Raw genomic sequence first — 17276 nt, 5'->3', positions numbered from 1 at the left:
CATAATCCTGCACAGATAGGGATCACTACAGGACTGACTACTATTTACCGCCTGGATGATATATTCTTTTTGAGTCAACTTATATATGTTATGTATTTTGCCTTTGACCCTGATTAGACATTTATATAAACCTGTACACCAACCTGTTGCATGGCACTAAGGTGTCGTCATCCATTGTAATTATTTTTAATTTGTTAATTTTTTACCTATTTATATTATATTTACAATAAAATTGAATATATAATTTTTTTGTATATCGCTCTACTGTCTATTTTTTGGTTATTTATGCAAAATTCTAGGGATGAGCCTCCCTCTATGAGCTTTTTTTTGGTTAATGTTCATAACCTGCATAGTCTTAACGTGCTTTCATAGCATGCAGCATTTCTGGACTAATCTCCAATCGAGCACAACTCGTATGACATTGGACGGCAATTGTAAAGGACCTGCCAGCAGCGAATCAAGATGACCTGCGTAACCAAGTGCAGTCAGCATGGCAGAACATTTTCTTAAACAACCATTAATACCTCATTCATGACATATCAAGGTGTGTAAGATTGGGTATTTCTGCACATGGTGCTCATACTCAATACTGAATAAATCGAGATGTTTTGAAAAGTTTGCTTCCATTCTTTTATCATTTGCATATCAGTAAAATGTCTATCGATCCTGTGATTTTTATAATTCCACAACTTTTCCCTCTTGCAGCTCAATAGAGTTGAGATCTGGACTGCACTGGCCACTCCATTATAGATAGAATACCAGCTGCCTGCTTCTTCCTTAATTATTTCTTGCATAATTTGGAGGTGTGCTTTGGGTGATTGTCCTGTTGTAGGATGAAATTGGCTTCAATCAAGTGCTGTCCACAGGGTATGGCATTGCAAAATGGAGTGATAGCCTTCCTTATTCAAAATCCCTTTTACCTTGTACAAATCTCCCACTTTACCAGCACAAAAGCAAACCCAAACCATCACATTACCTCCACCATGCTTGACAGATGGCATCAGGCATTCTTCCACCATCTTTTCAGTTATTCTGCGTCTCACAAATGTTCTTCTGTGTGATCCAAACACCTCAAACTTGGATTCTTCTGTCTATAACACTTTTTTCCACTCTTTCTCTGTCCAATGTCTGTGTTCTTTTGCCCATATTAATCTTTTTCTTTTATTAGCCAGTCTCAGATATGGCTTTTTCTTTGCCACTCTGCCCTGAAGTTCAGCATGCCGGAGTCGCCTCTTCAACGTACACGTTGACACTGACGTTTTGCGTGTACTATTTAATGAAGCTGCCAGTTGAGGACCTGTGAGGCATCGATTTCTCAAACTGTAGACTATAATGTACTTGTCTTGTTGCTCAGTTGTGCAGCGGGCCTCCCACTTCTCTTTCTACTCTGGTTAGAGCCTGTTTGTGCTCGCCTCTGAAGGGAGTAGTACACACCGTTGTAGGAAATATTCACTTTCTTGGCAATTTCTCGCATTGAATAGCCTTCATTTCTAAGAACAAGAATAGACTGTCGAGTTTCACATGAAAGTTCTTTTTTTTCTGGCCATTTTGAGAGTTTAATGGATCCAACAAATGCAATGCTCCAGATTCTCAACTAGCTCAAAGGCAGGTCAGGTTTATAGGTTCTCTAATCAGCCAAACTGTTTTCAACTTTGCTAACATACTTGCACGAGGGTTTTCAAGGGTATTCTAACCATCTATCGGCCTTCTTACACAGTTAGCAAACACAAAGTTTCATAACAACACTAGAGTGATGGCTGTTGGAAATGGGCCTCTATACACCTATTAAGATATTGCATTACAAACCAGACGTTTGCAGCTAGAATAGTAATTTACCATATTAACAATGTATAGAGTGTATTTCTAAATCATATCTTATATAACAACAACAAGTGAAGGTTAGTGTTGATATCAATTTATAATTATTTTGAGCCCATCTGCTTCTACAGCCTGTGTTCCAGTGAAAGAACATCTGCTGTCCATCTTTGTACTATTCCCCACACCAGGGCTCCAAATTTTAATCATATTCATTTATTTTACTTAGAAGAATCAAGTTCAGAACCAATCAATCTCATCCTTAGTTCGTCATATACATTTATGCAGCATGAAAGATGAAACTGAGCATGATTCTATACAGTAGAATGAATAGTCACATAATGAGAGGAAGATTAAGACATCTCCCGCTATTTTAATTAGCAAATTTCTGCATCACTGCAAAACCACCATTAGTTATTTCAGGCAAAACTGTCTGTATCTAAAACACATACAAAATGTTTTCTTGTCATACATTTTGAAAAAGAATGTCAATATGTAGTTTTTATTTAAAGAAAACAATGTCACATTATTAAAAAATCTAAAATAATATTAATAATGTATTCATTTATTCTGTAATAAAATCTAAAATATGTATCTGCAGCGCCCCAGAGACCTGGTCGTTGCAGTAATGTTGCTCTGCCACTAAGGGGAGTGATGGTACGTCTGATGGCACTAAAGGAGTTCATCTGACCAGGTATCACAAGCACACATTACACTTCACACTCCGGCCACAAGGGGGAGCAAAAGGCACTATTTACTAGGTCACTCCTCACTCTGGTAAAACTAGGGGTTGGATAGGAAGTTAGGACAGAAGCTGACTGGGTTTTGCCCAGGCAACATCCCGTGGCAGGTGTTGCGGGGGAGACTTCAGGGGAGTCCCTGTCTGGCGTGGGAACCTGGCAGAGACTTAGCGACAAGAACAGAACGAAACGGAACAGCGCCTGCACTACCTTGCGGTGGTATCCTTAGAAAGGACACGAAGCGAAGGATATTGTGGACAGTGAGAAATGAGATCAAGCACAAAGGAGAGCCAGTAGGAGTCGTGCCCCGAGAACGGTAACATCCTACTGAGGCGCGTAGCCAGTGACCGGAAGACCGAGGAAGTAACTGACTTTATGCCTTACTTCAAATACCGCAGGACAGTTAATTATAGGTTGGCTGTCTACCTTACATCACCTAAGCAGACATAGGGGGCAACTGTGGAGAGGGGCGTCTCTAGGGTCCCAGAATAGCTCCAAGCCTACCCGTCAAACGGGTGCGTCCTAGCCATAAAAAACTTGGGGGACAGAGAATAGAAAGAACGAGAAAGAACTAGAAAAAACGAGAAAGAACGAGAACAGAAGTTGTGAGGACTATCCCGAATGCTCAGCAGGGAAGCACTACAACACACAGGCGCTAGTGGTAGGCAACGATTTCCACCTGCAAAGGGAACTCTGGATGTGCCTTCGGACCGGCCGGTCTCAGACAGCCCTGTTAACAGCGCTCTGGATTGAGGATCCTGAAGGCACCAGTAAAGAGGTAAAGATACTGCAACCCTGTGTCCTCGTTATTGACTGCACCTCACACCATCGCCACCTACACCACTGGGAAGCCCTGGGGACTCACTTCACCTGTGGGAAGGTATACCATCTAGCTGCCATCACATCACCCCAGTGGACTCTGAGCAGCGTCGGTTGACCTGACCGAATACCACAGGTGGCGTCACGAATCCTTAGCTGACTTTCATCATCCCTTTTATTGGACACCCCTTAGCAGGGTCACGGACCGGGTCCAGCCACCGTGACAACCCCAGAACTGAGCCAGAGAGGACCAGTACCAAGTAACCCGCGGCCCTGCGTCTGGGGGCGCTCCATATCCTTATGATGTGACTAGATGGTGGCCCGATTCTAACGCATTGGGTATTCTAGAATATGTATGTATATAGCAGCCACATACTATACAGCACAGGCCACGTAGTATGTAGGAGCCATGTAGTATAGAGCATACAAATAGTATGTGGCCTGTGCTATATAGTATGTGGCTGCTATATACATACATCCATATTGTAGAATACCCGATGCGTTGTATATAACGCAGCCCACGCAGTATCTAACACAGGCCACATAGTATACAGCAGCCATGTAGTATATAACACTGCCCACGTAGTATATAGCAGCCATGTAGTATATAGTACTGCCCACGTAGTATATAGCAGCCATGTAGTATATAGTACTGCCCACGTAGTATATAGTAGCCATGTAGTATATAGTACTGGTGAGACATGACCGGCATAGTGGGTAAAGGAGAGCAACCAGTCCTTTACTGAGGACTAAGGGCACATTTGTTGCTCGAAACGCGTCCAGTTGGGTGCTGGTTGCTCTCCTTTACCCACTATGCCGGTCATGTCCAAGCAGCATTTTAATGTGAACTAATAAAGTTTTTACATTTTATTCCTGGAGCTGGATCCACATTTCCTTTCTCTACACGTCGACCAGTGTTGTGGCAGCAACACTTTGTTTCCGTGCTCGGATGGATTCTTACCACATCGGACAGATGAACTAAGGGTGAGCTGAAATATACTCCTTTTTTTTCAGTATATAGTACTGTCCACAAAGTATATAGCAGCCATGTAGTATATAGTACTGCCCACGTAGTATATAGCAGCCATGTAGTATATAGTACTACCCATGTAGTATATAGCAGCCCACGCAGTATCTAACACAGGCCACATAGTATACAGCAGCCATGTAGTATATAACACTGCCCACGTAGTATATAGCAGCCATGTAGTATATAGTACTGCCCACATAGTATATAGCAACCATGTAGTATATAGTACTGCCCACGTAGTATATAGCAGCCATGTAGTATATAGTACTGCCCACGTACTATATAGCAGCCATGTAGCCCACGCAGTATTTAGCAGTGTGGGCACATATCCCTGTTAAAAAAAAGAATTAAAATAAAAATAGTTACATACTCACCCCTTGGGATCCAACGGCGCTGTGGCGATGGGCGCGCGGCTGCCGCCATTTTCCGTTCCCAGGATGCATTGCGAAATTACCCAGAAGACTTAGCGGTCTTGCGAGACCGCTACGTCTTCTGAGTAATTTCGCAATGCATCGCTGGGAACGGAAGATGGCGGCAGGCGCAAGCGGACTACGGAGGGTGAGTATAGCAGGTTTTTTGTTTTTTTATTATTTTTAACATTACATTTTTTTACTATTGATGCTGCTTAGGCAGCATCAATAGTAAAAAGTTGGAGACACATAGGGTTAATAGCGGCGGTAACGGAGTGCGTTACCCGCGGCATAACGCAGTCCGTTACCACCAGCATTAACCCTGTGTGAGCGGTGACCGGAGGGGAGTATGCGGGCGCCACGCACTGACTTCGGGGAGTAAGGAGCAGCCATTTTTTTTGCCGCGACCAATCAGCGACTTGGATTTCCATGACAGACAGAGGCCGCGACCAATGAATATCCGTGACAGACAGACAGACAGATGGAAGTGACCCTTAGACAATTATATAGTAGATATGCAACATACAATATACATTAGACATAAAAAGTCTACACACTTCTCCCCATTAAACCAAGGTTTTGTCATGTAAAAAAATATGATATCAAGAGGAATTATTTCTAAACTTTTTACATTTTAAATGTCACCCATAATATGCATACAGTATATTCATTCAGAAACAAACAAATAATTTTAAGGAGTAAAATACAAATAATAAAACTAAAATAATGTAATTGTACAAGTATGAACACCTTCTTATAAATGGGGATGTGGCTGTGTTCAGAATTAGCCAATCACAATTAAATTCATGTTAAATAGTAGTCAGTACAAAGCTGCCATCATTTAAAGTGATTCTGATTAAACCCTATATAAAGTTTAACTGTCCTAGTAGTATTTTCCTAACATTAAGGCTGTGCTGACGCGTTCAGGATTTTTCGCTATAAAAACGCGAAAAACACACATACATATGCATCCCATCATTTATAATGCATTTTACAATTTTTGTGCATATGTTGCACTTTTTTCCGCCAAAAAAAAACGCATCGCGGTAAAAAACATAGCATGTTCATTAATTTTGCGGATTTTTTTTGCAGATTTCCCACTATATTATTGCATTGGGTACCTCCGGAAAAAACTCGAAAAATCTGCAAAAAAAAGGCACAAAAAATGCGAGAAAAACGCAAAAAAAACGCATTCGGATTTCTTGCAGAAAACGTCTGGTTTTGTTCAGGAAATTTCTGCAAGGAATCATGACGTGTGCACATAGCCTTACTCAGGTGTATTTTATAGCAAAAGCCATGATCTGTAAACATATTACGACACAGCAAAGACATCTTATTGTTAAAAGTTATCAGTCAGGAGAAGGGTATAACATTTTTTTTTCTAAGGCACTAAATATAACATGGAACACTGTAAAGATGTTATCAAGAATTGACTTAAATTTGGTACTACAGTGACATTACCTAAACTGGACCTTCCTTAAAAATTGATAAAAATGTGAACAGGTTGCAACACACAGAAAATGCTGAGGTGGAAGGAACCAACTAAAGCTTTTTATTCCCCTCCACAGCAATGAAGGTGTTAATTATAGAAACAACCATTTGTTCAAGTACAGGATAACAAGTAACACAATCTGATGGCGATAACAACAGTATAAGAATTTCAATATCTTATACATTGTTCTAACTACCTATCTCTTAGGCCCCTTTCACACGTCAGTGTCTCCAGTGTTGACAGCTTTCACACATACCGGAGACACTGACACATGTAGACCCATTCAAATGAAAGGGTCTGTGCACATACAGTGGGTACCGAAAGTATTCAGACCTCTTTACATTATTCACTCTTTGTTTCATTGCAGGCATTTGGTAAATTCAAAACAGTTCATTTTTTTACTCATTAATGTACACTCTGCACCCCATCTTGACTGAAAAAATTTTTTTTAGAAATTTTTGCAAATTTATTAAAAAAGAAAAACTGAAGTGTCACATGGTCATAAGTATTCAGACCCTTTGCTCAGTATTGAGTACAAACACCCTTTTGAGCTAGTTTTGAGCCATGAGTCTTCTTGGGAATGATGCAACAAGTTTTTCACACCTGGATTTGGGTATACTCTGCCATTCTTCCTTGCAGATCCTCTCCAGTTCCATCAGGTTGGATGGTGAACATTGGTGGACAGCCATTTTCTGGTCTCTCCAGAGATGCTCAATTGGGTTTAGGTCAGGTCAGGGCTCTGGCTGGACCAGTCAAGAATGGTCACAGAGTTGTTCTGAAGCCACTCCTTTGTTATTTTAGCTGTGTGCTTAGGGTCATTGTCTTGTTGGAAGGTGAACCTTTGGCCAAGTCTGAGTTCCAGAGCACTCTGGAAGACGTTTTCTTCCAGGATATCTATGTTCTTGGCCGCATTCATGCTGCCTTCAATGACAACTAGTCATCCTGTCCCTGCAGCTGAAAAACACCACCATAGCATGATGCTGTCACCACCATGTTTCACTGTTGGGATTGTATTGGGCAGGTGATGAGCAGTGCCTGGTTTTATCCACACAAACTGCTTAGAATTATCACGAAAAAGGTGTATCTTCATCTCATCAGACCGGAGAATCTCATTTCTCATAGTCTGGGAGTCATTCATTTGTTTTTTTAGCCAACTCTATGTGGGCTTTCATACAGTTAGGTCCATATATATTTGGACAGAGACAACATTTTTCTAATTTTGGTTATAGACATTACAATGAATTTTAAACAAAGCAATTCAGATGCAGTTGAAGTTCAGACTTTCAGCTTTCCTTTCGAGGTATCCACATTAAAATTGGATGAAGGGTTTAGGAGTTTCAGCTCCTTAACATGTGCCACCCTGTTTTTAAAGGGATCAAAAGTAATTGGACAGATTCAATAATTCTAAATAAAATGTTAATTTCTAATACTTGGTTGAAAACTCTCTGTTGGCAATGACTGCCTGAATTCTTGAACTCATGGACATCACCAGACGCTATGTATCCTCCTTTTTGATGCTCGGCCAGGCCTTCACTGCGGTGGTTTTCAGTTGCTGTTGGTTTGTGGGCCTTTCTATCTGAAGTTTAGTCTTTAACAAGTGAAATGCATGCTCAATTGGATTGAGATCAGGTGACTGACTTGGCCATTCAAGAATATTCCACTTCTTTGCTTTAATAAACTCCTGGGTTGCTTTGGCTTTATGCTTTGGGTCATTATCCATCTGTAGTATGAAACGATGACCAATCAGTTTGGCTGCATTTTGCTGGATCTGAGCACACAGAATGGCTCTGAATACCTCGGAATTCATTCGGCTGCTTCTGTCCTGTGTCACATCAATAAACACTAGTGACCCAGTGCCACTGGCAGCCATTCATGCCCAAGCCATCACACTGCATCCGCCGTGTTTTACAGATGATGTGGTATGCTTTGGATCATGGGCTGTACCACGCCTTCGCCATACTTTTCTCTTTCCATCATTCTGGTAGAGGTTGATCTTGGTTTCATCTGTCCAAAGATTGTTATTCCAGAAGTGTGCTGGCTTTTTTAGATTTTTTTTTAGCAAAGTCCAGTCTAGCCTTTTTCTTCTTGATGCTTATGAGTGGCTTGTACCGTGCAGTGAACCCTCTGTATTTACTTTCTTGCAGTCTTCTCTTTATGGTAGATTTGGATATTGATACGCCTACCTCCTGGAGAGTGTTGTTCACTTGGATGGCTGTTGTGAAGGGGTTTCTCTTCACCATGGAGATGATTCCGCGATCATCCACCACTGTTGTCTTCCGTGGGCGCCCAGGTCTTTTTGCATTGATGAGTTCACCAGTGCTTTTTCTTTCTTTCTCAGGGTGTACCAAACTGTAGATTTTGCGACTCCTAATATTGTAGCAATTTCTTGGATGGGTTTTTTCTGCTTTCGCAGCTTAAGGATGGCTTGTTTCACCTGCATGGAGAGCTCCTTTGACCACATGTTTACTTCACAGCAAAACCTTCCAAATGCAAGCACCACACCTCAAATCAACTCCAGGCCTTTTATCTGCTTAATTGAGAATGACATAACGAAGGGATTGCCCACACCTGTCCATGAAAAAGCCTTGGAGTCAATTGTCCAATTACTTTTGGTCCCTTTAAAAACAGGGTGGCACATGTTAAGGAGCTGAAACTCCTAAACCCTTCATCCAATTATAATGTGGATACCCTCAAATGAAAGCTGAAAGTCTGAACTTCAACTGCATCTTAATTCTTTTGTTTAAAATTCATTGTGGTAATGTCTATAACCAAAATGTGAAAAATGGTGTCTCTGTCCAAATATATATGGACCTAACTGTATGTCTTGCACTGAGGAGAGGCTTCCGACGGGCCACTCTGCCATAAAGGCCTGACTGGTGGAGGGCTGCAGTGATAGTTGACTTTGTGGAACTTTCTCCCATCTCCCTACTGCATCTCTGGAGCTCAGCTACAGTGATCTTTACCTCTCTTACCAAGGCTCTTCTCCCACGAATGCTCAGTTTGGCTGGACGGCCAGGTCTAGGAAGACTTCTGGTGGTTCCAAACTTTTTCCACTTAAGGATTATGGAGGCCACTGTGCTCTTAGGAACCTTGAGTACTGCAGGAATTCTTTTGTAACCTTGGCCAGATCTGTACCTTGCCACAATTCTGTCTTTGAGGTCCTTGGCGAGTTCCTTTGACCTCATGATTCTCATTTGGTCTGACATGCACTGTGAGCTGTGAGGTCTTATATAAATAGGTGTGTACCTTTCCAAATCAAGTCCTATCAGTTTAATTAAACACAGCTGATCTCCAGTGAAGTAGAACAATCTCAACAAAGATCACATGGAAGTGGACAGCATGTGACTTAAGGTACCTTCACACAACGATTTTGTTAACGATATCGTTGCAACATCACGCTTTTTGTGACGTAGCAACGATCCCGCTAACAATCTCATTATGTGTGACAGCGACCAGCGATCAGGCACCTGCTGGGAGATCGTTGGTCGTTGGGGAATGATCAGGACCTTTTTTTGGTTGCTGATCACCCGCTGTCATCGCTGGATCGGCGTGTGTGACGCCGATCCAGCCATGTGTTCACTTGTAACCAGGGTAAATATCGGGTTACTAAGCGCAGGGCCACGCTTAGTAACCCGATATTTACCCTGGTTACCATTGTAAAAGTAAAAAAAAAAACAGTACATACTCACATTCCGATGTCTGTCACGTCCCCCGCCGTCAGCTTCCCTGCACTGACTGTCAGCGCCGGCCATAAAGCAGAGCACAGCGGTGACATCACCGCTGTGCTCTGCTTTACGGCCGGCGCTGACACAGTCAGTGCGGGAAGCTGACGACGAGGGACGTGACAGACATCGGAATGTGAGTATGTACTGTGTGAACAATTCTTTTAGGTCCTTCTGCTTTAACTCCATAGGCATTACTCGCAACGAAAGGCCTGTCACTGCAATATGTCCTTCAGGCCCTTTATTATACTGACACTAACGGGGGTCACCAATATTCCCCGCTAGGCCACAAGCACTTAATAGCAAGCCACTTCATTTAGTCCCCTTCGTGTGTTTCTCACACTGGACATCCCCAATGTCTTCTGTAGCATGGCATCGGCCCACGCTGTACTGTACGTCTACGCTGGAAGAAATTGCCAGTTTCACTCGAGTATCCTGGTCACCATGAAAGATGTCTGGCCCCGAGAGATGATTAGCATTTGACCTTTAGTGCTTGACTTGCTGCATTCGGACATCGGATCTTAACTGGTGAAGACTAGACTTTGGGTCTTGACCAGCAGAGTCTTGGCCTCGGTGCTTAACCCATGATGTCCTGCCTGTCTCGGGCTCCAGTCACTCTTCAGTCATTCTGCCTCTGCGTTGCATCACTCACACATTTTCCCTGTCTCGCTTTTGGCGCCAACTGACTTCCTGCCTTATTAGCATGACCTTTTATATTTGATAACTGTGCCACAGCTACCACCTGACTCGGTGTCCCCTTCAAGTTCATCCCTCCAGAAATGCTTCCTCCATCTTCTAGCTCAAACTTACTCGGTTCGCTCAGCAGATGGCAACATTTGTGCCATAGAACAGTGATGAACCACAACTTCGGTTCCCCACCCATTTACAAAAAGACAAAAAGAAAATTGGTCCGATAGGTTGCCAAGAGGCCTAGAGCAATATTAAAGAAGCAGCAGGAATTTGTGGCAAGTACTGGTTGTGCACTGTACTGTATGTGACAACAATCTCTCATATTCTTCATATGACTGGCCTGATGGAAGCATATTGTTATAAGGAAAGACATCCAAAGCTGGCTATATGTTGTCAAAACCTACATGAAGTCTGCCAAAGCATGTGGGAAAACGTGTTATAGTGAGAAGGGAGCAAAGTTGACAATTTTGGCCATGATTCCAAAAGGCATGTTTGGCACAAAGTTCAACACTGTGCATAATCAAAAAACATCATACCCACATAATGCTGCTTTGTGGAGGCAGCATTATGCTTTGGAGATATTTTTTGGTAGCTGACCTAGGGATTTAGTCAAGTTAGAGGGAAGCGTGAAAAATGACAAAAATCACTCAATTTTGCATTCAAATCTTCAGGCGTCTGCTAAAAAGGTGAAGATTAAGGGGAACCTAAAGGGAACCTGTCACCTGAATTTGGCGGGATAGGTTTTCGGTCATATGGGTGGAGTTTTCGGGTGTTTGATTCACCCTTTCCTTACCCGCTGGCTGCATGCTGGCCGCAATATTGGATTGAAGTTCATTCTATGTCCTCCATAGTACACGCCTGAGCAAGATTGCCTTGCATAAGTATTAATTAGTCATAAGTATTCAGACTCTTTGCTTAGACACTATTTAAGTCACATGCTGTCCATTTCCTTGTGGTGCTCCTTGAAATGGTTGTACTCCCTCATTGAAGACCTGCTGTGTTTAATTACACTGATAGGACTTGATTTGGAAAGGTACTGGAGGAATTTTGGCCCACTCACCTTTGCATAATTGTAATTCAGCCACATTGGAGGGTTTCCAAGCATGAATCGTCTTTTTAAGGTCATGCCACAGCATCTCAATTGAATTAAGGTCAGGACTTTCATTAAGCCACTCTAAAATCTTAATTTTGCTTTTCTTAAGCCATTAAAAGGTGGACTTGGTGTTTTTTGATCCTTGTCCTTCTTCACAACCCAAGTGAGCTTCAGCTTGAGGTCACGAACAGATGGCTGGACAGTCTCCTTTAGTACACAGCAAAATTAATGGCTCAATTTACCACAGCAAGTCTTCCAAGCAGGGGCGGCGTCAGCACCCGGCACAGCGGGCAAATGCCGGGGCCCTGGGGAGAGGGGGGGCCCACTCAGGCTGTCATAGATACAGCTGGGAGAGCAGGAGATAACATGCTCTCTCCGCCTACAAAGTCACTGCTGGCTGCGTTCTCTTAACCCCTATGTGCCAGCTCTGACACAAGCATCTTATCACTCAGTGAGTGCAGCCAGGCAGGCACACATAGGGGTTAAGAGAAGGCAGCCAGTGTGACATTGTTTGTGGGGGGGAGAGAGTTCTCTGCTCTGCTCTCCGCCCCTGGCTGGCTGCTGAAGTTATGAGGCAGATTCAGGAGAAGCTCCTAGTCCTACCAGTGCATGAGTGAGTGGCGCTGCTATATACTATGTGGGCTGCGCTGCTATATACTACGTGGGCTGCGCTGCTATATACTACGTGGGCTGCTATATACTACGTGGGCTGCTATATACTACGTGGGCTGTGCTATATACTACATGGGCTGCTATATGCTACATGGGCTGCTATATACTACGTGGGCAGTGTTATATACTACATGGCTGTGTTTATATGCGATCATGAATCGGGGTATGTGTTAAAGGGGGGCCCACTGAGACTCTTTCGCCCGGGGCCCTCAAAAACCTGGAGCCGGCCCTGCTTCCAAGTCCTGAAGCAGCAAATCAACCTCAGACCATCACACTACTACCACATTTTAATGTTGGTATGATGTTCCTTTTCAGAAATGCTGTGTTACTTCTATGCCAAATGTAATAATAGTAATCTTTATTTTTATATAATGATAAAATGTTCTGCAGAGCTTTACAGTTTGCACACATTATCATCGCTGTCCCCGATAGGGCTCACAATCTAAATTCCCTTTCAGTATGTTTTTGGAATGTGGGAGGAAACCGGAGTACCCGGAGGAAACCCATGTAAACACGGGGAGAACATACAAACTCCTTGCAGATAAATAAATAAATCTTTATTTTTATATAGCGCTAACATATTCCGCAGCGCTTTACAGTTTGCAGATGTGAAATACACCTTCCAAAAAGTTCAACTTTTGTCTTGTCAGTCCACAGAGTATTCTCCTAAAAGTGTTGGGGATCATCAAGATATTTTATGGAAAAATTGAGATGAGCCTTTATGTTCTTATTTCTCAGCAGGGGTTTCGTCTTGGAACTCTGCCATGCAAGCCATTTTTGACCAGTCTCTTTCTTATGGTGCTTTGTGAAGTCCTGAACACAGACCTTAACTGTGGCAAGTGAGGCCTGCACTTTTTTGGATGTTGGTGTGGAGTCTTTTGTATACTCGTGGATGAGTCGTCACTGGGTTATTGGAGTAATTTTGGTTGGCTGGTCACTCCTGGGAAGGTTCACAACTGTTCCTTGTTTTTGCCATATTTGGATAATGGCTCTCACTTTGGTTCGCTGAAGTTCCAAATACTCCAGACTGATAGATCTCAATTACTTTGTTTCTCATTTGTTCCAGAATTACTTTGGAACGCGACATGATGTCTAGCTTTTGAGATGCTTCTGGTCTCCTTCACTTTGTTAGTCAGGTCCTATTTACGTGATTTCTTGACTGAGAACAGGTGTTGCAGTAATCAGGCCTGGACGTGGCTAGTGAATTTGAATTCAGCTTCCCAAAGATGTGATAAAAGAAAGTTAATTTATGTTTTAAGGAGGGAGGAGCAAACACTTCTTGACACAGGGCCCTGTAGGTTTGGACTTCTTATTCCCTTAATAATAAAGACCTTCATTTAAAAACTGCATTTTGTGCTTACTTGTGTTATCTTTGTCCAATATTTAAATGTGTTTGTGATCTGAAACATTTAAGTTGACAAACATGCAATAGAATAGGAAATTGTAAAGTGGCAAACACTTTTTCACACAGCTGTATCTCAGAAAACTACAACTTTCTGTATTGCATGTGGCAATCCTTGCTGGATCCCCTTCCTCAACTACCAAACTCTAGGGTGACAGAAGCATAGCAGCTGACCTATATAAAAGATTAAAAGTCTCTTATAAGAGGTTATCCATTACAGCAAGCCCATATAAAACTCAATTGCACATTTTTTTAAAGATATTTTCACATTGATAAGATGGTAACGGTAAATAATAATTATAAAATGCACTGAAATTTTAGCCTGTTTTTTGGGAGTAAAAAGTTCAGCTCACATGCCCCATTCAGTCATACAGCACAGTTGAAGTACAGCTATCTATTCCAGGTACCTCTGAGTGATAAGGGTGCTGTGCCCAGGGCTATAGCAGTTTTTACACTGTCCATCTTTTTGTTAAGGCTACTTTCACACTAGCGTCGGCCTGTCGCAGTGCGTCGGGCCGATGTACCGACACATCCTGTCTCAACGCTGCACAACGGTGGCAGTGGATGCATTATTACAACGCATCCGCTGCCCCATTGTGAGTTGCGGGGAGGAGGGGGCGGAGTTCTGGCCACGCATGCGTGGTCGGAAATGGCGGACACGACGCCCCGAAAAACTTTACAAGCAACGTTTTTTGGTGCTGATGGTCCGACGCAACACGACGCAACCGTCGCACGATGGTTGCGACGTGTGGCAATGCGTCGCAATGTGTCACTAATACAAGCCTATGGAGAAAAAACGCATCCTGCAGACAACTTTGCAGGATGCGTTTTTTCTGCAAAACGATGCATTGCGACGGAGGCCAAATGATGCTAGTGTGAAAGTAGCCTTATACAGGTCTCCAGCACTACAATATAGCTGTGATTAAATCACCACACTCTAACAATAATGATATGATTATGCGCATATGTTCAAAATAGCACAGCTGATACATAAAGCTACAGAAAACAGGACATGTTAACCTGATGTGTCTGTGCAAATGATGACAGCGAGCCTTAGAATATTTCAGGATTTTTTGCTAGTCATATAAGGCTATGTGCCCACAATACGCAAGTAGCAGTGTTTTGGATTCAGGGTATTTTTGCTGCCGTATATTGAATGCAGGTAAATTCGCATGTGTTCACTGAACCAATTAACTGCATTCAATACATTCTATTGAGTAATTTTCTGTTGTGGAGAACAGCATCTCTGTAAGAGATACTGATATACTGCAGAACTGAAAGACGTGCCGCATGTCAGTTTTCGCGGGTGATCCACCTGTGCACATACACACATAGTGGACAGGGGATTTCTATAAATCACATCCACTATGCTGTAACATCTGGCTGCTGCAGTTTTGACGCTGCATAAATACGCAGCAGCAAACCTGCAGCAATTCCTGATCGTGGCCACATACACTAAGAGAAGTTAAGAAATTGTACTAAAACGGGTTTGTAATAAAGATTTGATGTCAATAATATGTCACTTTCTATTGGTGCATTATCTTTAAAACATTATATACCCTGACATTTCTTCTGTCTATTATGTTTCTCATGTCGAAATACCTGTTGGAAAAAATTCTTTTAGAGAGTAGAATAAAAAATATACATTCAGAGAAAGATAACAATGGTTTGACCAAGTGCTTGTGCTTTCTAATGTATTTTGAATCAGAAAAAAAGCAAAAAAATCCCGGTAGGAAAAACAAAAATAATTATTAAATTTTTTTATTTTTTTACAGAGCCACTCTTATCCATTGGTTTGTCCATGCTGCCAATTTAATTAATAGGTCATATAGAAAGATAGACTTACCAATCGAAAACTGTAACACGGATGCTGTGGTTGTATTCAGGCTAGTCGATGTCTGCAAAAAAAGGAAAAAACATATTTAACTTGAGTGCAGGTCATTTATTTTTATAACATATAAATACTATAAATTACAGTTTATAGGCCATAAACAGACAAATTTGATAATTTTATCCAAGACATTGACCATTTAATATGAAAAGGGGTGCGCCAACACGATCCTCAACAGAAACTCATCAACTATGTTATATTTTAAGATTCCTGACTTTTTAGTTATTCCATGAGTAGTGCAGCGGTATCCACGCTGTGCAGTGATGAGGCAGTGACCCAGGAAAAGTTCAAAAGTAAAGTCTCTTTTAACCCCTTCACGCCGCAGCCTTTTTTGTTTTTGCGTTTTCGTTTTTTGCTCACCTCCTTCCCTGAGCCATAACTTTTTTATTTTTCCATCAATATGGCCATGTGAGGGCTTATTTTTTGCAGGCCGAGTTGTACTTTTGAACAACGCCATTGGTTTTACCATGTCTTGTACTTGAAAATGGGGAAAAAATTCCAAGTGTGGTGAAATTGCAAAAAAAAGTGCAATTCCACACTTGTTTTTTGTTTGGCTTTTTTGCTAGGTTCACTAAATGCTAAAACTGACCTGCCATTGTGATTCTCTAGGTCATTACGAGTTCATAGACACCTAACATGTCTAGGTTATTTTTTATCTAAGTGGTGAAAACAAATTCAAATTTTTTTTGCTAAAAAAAATTGTGCCATTTTCCGATACCCGTAGCGTCTCCATTTTTCGTGATCTGGGGTTGGGCGAGGGCTTATTTTTTGCATGCCGAGCTGGCGTTTTTAATGATACCACTTTTGTGCAGATACATTCTTTTGATCGCCCGTTATTGCATTTTAATGCAATATCGCGGCGACAAAAAAAACTTAATTCTGGCGTTTAAAATTTTTTCTCGCTACGCTGTTTAGCGATCAGGTAAATGCTTTTTTTTTATTGATAGATCGGGCAATTCTGAATGCGGCAATACCAAATATGTGTAGGTTTGATTTTTTATTGTTTTATTTTGGATGGGGCGAAAGGAGGGTGATTTAACCTTTTTTTTTATTATTTTTTTCTTATTTTTTAAAACATTTTTTTTTTACTTTTGCCATGCTTCAATAGCCTCCATGGGAGGCTAGAAGCTGGCACAACTGGATCGGCTCTGCTACATAGCAGCGATCATCATGTAGCTGAACTGCAGGCTTGCTATGAACAAGGGTGGCGCTCACAGCAGGCCGGCATCAGTAACCATAGAGGTCTCAAGGACCTCTATGGTTATTATCCTGACACATCACTGACCCCCAATCATGTGACGGGGGTCGGCAATGCGCTCATTTCTGGCCGCGCGGCCAGAAGCGGTAGTTAAATGCCGCTGTCAGCGTTTGACAGCGGCATTTAACTGGTTAATAGCGGCAGGTGTATCGCGATTCCACCTGCCGCTATTGCACGCACATGTCAGCTGTACATAACAGCTGACATGTCACGACTTTGATGTGGGCTCAGCGCCGGAGTCC

At 42.1% G+C, this 17276-nt stretch overlaps 1 protein-coding gene across 4 annotated transcripts in view; it reads right to left on the bottom strand.

Moving 5' to 3' along the window:
• Positions 1–17276, bottom strand: part of RELN (reelin) — a 1116896-nt gene that overhangs the window by 520899 nt on the left and 578721 nt on the right. For all 4 annotated transcript variants that reach the window (XM_069765109.1, XM_069765110.1, XM_069765107.1 and 1 more), the window contains exon 8: positions 15732–15783. In XM_069765109.1, the coding sequence (XP_069621210.1) occupies positions 15732–15783 (52 nt within the window). The remainder of the gene's footprint in view (positions 1–15731; positions 15784–17276) is intronic.

This window comes from Ranitomeya imitator, chromosome 4 (genome assembly GCF_032444005.1).
Source record: "Ranitomeya imitator isolate aRanImi1 chromosome 4, aRanImi1.pri, whole genome shotgun sequence".
NCBI classification, from domain to species: domain Eukaryota; kingdom Metazoa; phylum Chordata; class Amphibia; order Anura; family Dendrobatidae; genus Ranitomeya; species Ranitomeya imitator.
Note: the sequence above shows the minus strand (reverse complement) of the source record. Positions and strands in the feature narration are given on the sequence as shown.